The sequence below is a fragment of the Cynoglossus semilaevis genome, chromosome 7 (assembly GCF_000523025.1).
Source record: "Cynoglossus semilaevis isolate Cse_v1.0 chromosome 7, Cse_v1.0, whole genome shotgun sequence".
NCBI lineage: Eukaryota > Metazoa > Chordata > Actinopteri > Pleuronectiformes > Cynoglossidae > Cynoglossus > Cynoglossus semilaevis.
The window spans coordinates 12,698,387-12,702,341 of record NC_024313.1 but is presented as its reverse complement, the minus strand read 5'-3'; the positions used below and the strand labels follow the sequence as shown (position 1 = coordinate 12,702,341).

General features: G+C 40.3%; 1 protein-coding gene across 3 annotated transcripts in view; it reads left to right on the top strand.

Moving 5' to 3' along the window:
* slc30a2 (solute carrier family 30 member 2) overlaps window positions 1–3,955 on the top strand; it is a 13,016-nt gene that overhangs the window by 3,182 nt on the left and 5,879 nt on the right. Inside the window, exons 1-4 of one of the 3 annotated variants that reach the window (XM_025056772.1) lie at window positions 1,028–1,924; window positions 2,002–2,213; window positions 2,564–2,710; window positions 2,830–2,983. In XM_025056772.1, coding sequence (XP_024912540.1) covers window positions 2,057–2,213; window positions 2,564–2,710; window positions 2,830–2,983 — 458 coding nt within the window. In that variant the 5' untranslated portion in view covers window positions 1,028–1,924; window positions 2,002–2,056. Of the gene's footprint in view, window positions 1–1,027; window positions 2,214–2,563; window positions 2,711–2,829; window positions 2,984–3,955 lie in introns of those variants that run through there. The other 2 variants (XM_025056771.1, XM_025056770.1) reach the window with 2 other exon arrangements.

Here is a 3,955-nt window from a genome sequence, read left to right as displayed (position 1 = left end):
CTATGGTCCAGGACTATGGTCTGGGTCTATAGGAGGAACACAGATCCAGGTCAGATCCATCTTATTCCAGTCACCAGGATGTGCAGGATTCATCCATTCAGTTCAGACAGGGTGGGCAAACCTTTGGCTCACGGGCCAACTGAGGGTCAAAGTTTGACAGGCGGGCCGGTTCAGGATTAGTTGGATTTAGAATGCTGCGCTGCTGTACAAGAATAAACCTTAACTTTCAAAGATAACGTAGCACATTTGATGTTTGCTGCCATCTAGTGGCATCAAAAATGTTTTTTTATAGTCAATTCCTTGTAACGCACAAAACACAAAGATTGGCGTCAGTATTTACTGTGTCTGATACAAATGTTTAGCGGGCCGGATCAGAAAATGTAGTGGGCCATATCTGGGCCAGGGGCCGTAGTTTGACCAGGTCTTGTTCAGTGTGAACAGTTAGTCCACCCGCTGTAAGGCAAGAGCACTAACCACTCTGACACCGTACGTCACCTTCAGATTCAGGTTGTGTTTTTTTCTGCTGACACTTCACAAAACCTGCTGCTGATTTCACGCCTCACCATCACTCATGGAAAAAACACAAACCACCGCAGGTTATTTAAATCTCTTTACTCCAGACCTGAAGTCAGTGATCCACAATAACACACACTCACACACACACACTCACTCACACACAGGATCTATGTGTGTGTGTGTGTGTGTGTGTGTCTGGTCTTTTATGTCCCCGTGCAGTAATTGAACAGAATCTGTTTTTCACTCGACTGATTCTTTTCACAACGGACAGATCCCTCCAGAGGTGTGTGTGTGTGTGTGTGTGAGAGACACACACACAGAGAGAGAGAGAGAGAGATAAAGGCTGATCATGCTACACTAGCAGACTAGACTGTGACAGTGTGTGTGTGTGTGTGTGTGTGGTTATCTCTACTCAGTCCAAATTAGTTTTTTTCCGCCCCATTTAACCACATCATTACACCCTCCCTCCCCATGACATGAGCGGAAACCTGCTCCTGTGTGTGTGTGTGTGTGTGTGTGTGTGTGTGTGTGGGTGGGTGCGATAAAAATGGAATGGTCAGCACTTTTGTTCCCATGATTAATGAAATTGAGCGATTTTCTCTGTCTCTCTGCCTGACTTCAGTTAACTATCGTTGGATAAATGATATTCTTTCAGGAGATTCAGATTACAGTCAGATAGTTAAGACTAAAAATTACTTCTCAAAAAAGAAAAGAAAAAGTGATATATTTTAGTGGTTCAAACAAAGTGTATTTTAGTTGTTTAGCTATTAGCCTCATATTAGCCTCATATTAGCCTCATATTAGCCTGGTCTGTTTTTGGTCTGATCAATAAAGTTGAGTCAAAGCTAAATGATAGCTCATGCTAACAGCTGTAAACAGAGTCTGGTTCTGTGTCAGCCTGTCAGGTCTGCTGTGTGGGGTAATCTGTGTGATCACAGTCACCTGTGTCTGTAATTAGCCTCACTCCTGTCACCTGGTGCTCCCTGTATATATACCTCTCTCCTTCACGCGGGCCTGGTTGGATCAGTGTAAGTTAGTGACTGTCTGTGTGAGCACTGTGTGGTTGTGTCGAGCTTTTTGTTGTAGCTGTTCCTAGTTTGTTCCTGAGCAAGTCTGTAGCTGTGCCCAACTCTGTTCGTGTTCTCAGCTCTGCTCGACTTTGCGTATGTTTTTGTCCTGTTTTTTGGAATTTAGAATCTTCAAATAAACCGACGTGACGCAGCCTGAATTTATTCACTCGCTCTTCTCACCGTGGAGAACATCGATCGTGATTCACTCCGTCAGATTTTCTCTCCGTCAACAGCGGAAGCTTCTTCATACAATAATGAGCTCGGCCGCAGCAGAAAATCAATTTCAACAACAGCAATTACGCTGCAGATCGTTGAGGTTACAAGACAAACGCACACCTGTGAGACGCCCAGACCAACAAGTCACGTTCTCCTCAGTCTTAACGTCTCTAACGAACAACTCTCTTTTTCTCCCCAGTTCCTTTCCCGACTCCAAAGAACAGTATCCAGATTTTCCCTTCAAGAATGGAGGCATGGCGGGGGCCATTGAGCTGAAACGGCCTGTGGGGGCGCACTGTCATGGAACCAAAGCCGTGGTGCATGAGGAGAGCGTGGACAGGCTTCTGGCCCAGAAGAAACTCTACATCGCCTCGGGCGTCTGCCTCATCTTCATGATCGGAGAGGTCGTAGGTAAAGTTGAGATCATCGTGATCTGACCGAGACGGGACTTGGTCTCACTAAGATTGTTAGGCTAGCTTGTTTAAAAGTCTGGGTTTTAAGTACCAAAAGTTCCACTATTTTGCCAATATAGATGAAAGAAATTAAGTAAATTCCACAACCTACCACTAGAGGGAGACAAAGCACCACAATTGTTATACCCGCCATCGTTTGAGAACCGCTGATCAAGTTCTAGAGGGAGTACTAATGATATATGTTGAAGGCATATATGTAGTAATGTCATTTAGTCTTGATGGGAGCAGCCCAGACAGGAATTAGGCCACAACTCACACTCCACTCTCTGGGGGGGGGGGTCTCTGCAGGAGGCTACCTGGCCCACAGCCTGGCCATCATGACAGATGCTGCCCACCTTCTGACAGACTTCGGCAGCATGATGGTGAGCCTGTTCTCCCTGTGGATCTCCTCCAGACCACCCACCAAGACCATGAACTTTGGCTGGCACAGATCAGGTGAGAAGTGGGCAATGTTCACAACTGAGTGAAAACATTCTACAGTTTCTGTGGCGCCCCCTGGGAGAGGCTGCCTGTTGGACTGGTTCTAGCTGGGTTCTTCTGTCTTCTGTCCTCAGAGATCCTGGGAGCCTTCATCTCCGTCATGTCCATCTGGATCGTCACAGGAGTTCTGGTCTATCTGGCCGTCGAGAGGATCGTACGCAACGACTACGAGATCGATGGCCACGTGATGCTAGTGACCTCCGGCTGTGCCGTCATCGTCAACATCATGTGAGTGTTCCACAGTATAAGCATTAATGGGGTTTAATACAGTGTATGTATATATGTATGTGTGTATATATATGTATATGTATATATGTACGTGTATGTATATATATATATATGTATATATATATATATATATATATATATGTATATATATATATATATATATATATATGTATATATATATATATATATATATATGTATATATATATATATATATATATATGTATATATATATATATATATATATATGTATGTGTGTATATATGTATATATGTGTATATATATATGTATCTGTATCTCTCTCTTTCTTTATCTCTCTCTTTATCTCTCTATCTCTCTCTTTATCTATCTCTCTATCTCTCTCTCTCTCTATCTCTCTATCTATCTTTCTCTATATCTCTATCTCTCTTTCTATCTCTATCTATCTATGTATCTCTATCTCTATATCTCTATCTATATCTATATATCTATATCTATCTATAGCTATATATCTATAGCTATCAATCTATCTGTATATATATGTATATATACACACATATACACATGTGTATATGTATACACATATACACATATATAATATCTCTATCTCTCTTTCTATCTCTATCTATCTATGTATCTCTATATCTCTATCTATATCTATATATCTATAGCTATATATCTATATATCTAGCTATCAATCTATCTGTATATATATATATACATGTATATATACACGTGTATATATGTATACACATGTACACATATATACATATACATATATACATGTGTGTATATATATACACATATATGTGTATATATATATGTATATACGTGTATATGTATATATGTATATATATGTGTATATATATGTGTATATATATATGTATATACGTGTATATGTATATATGTATATACGTATATATATGTATGTGTATATGTATATATGTATGTATATGTATATGTATGTATATATGTATATATGTATATATATATAT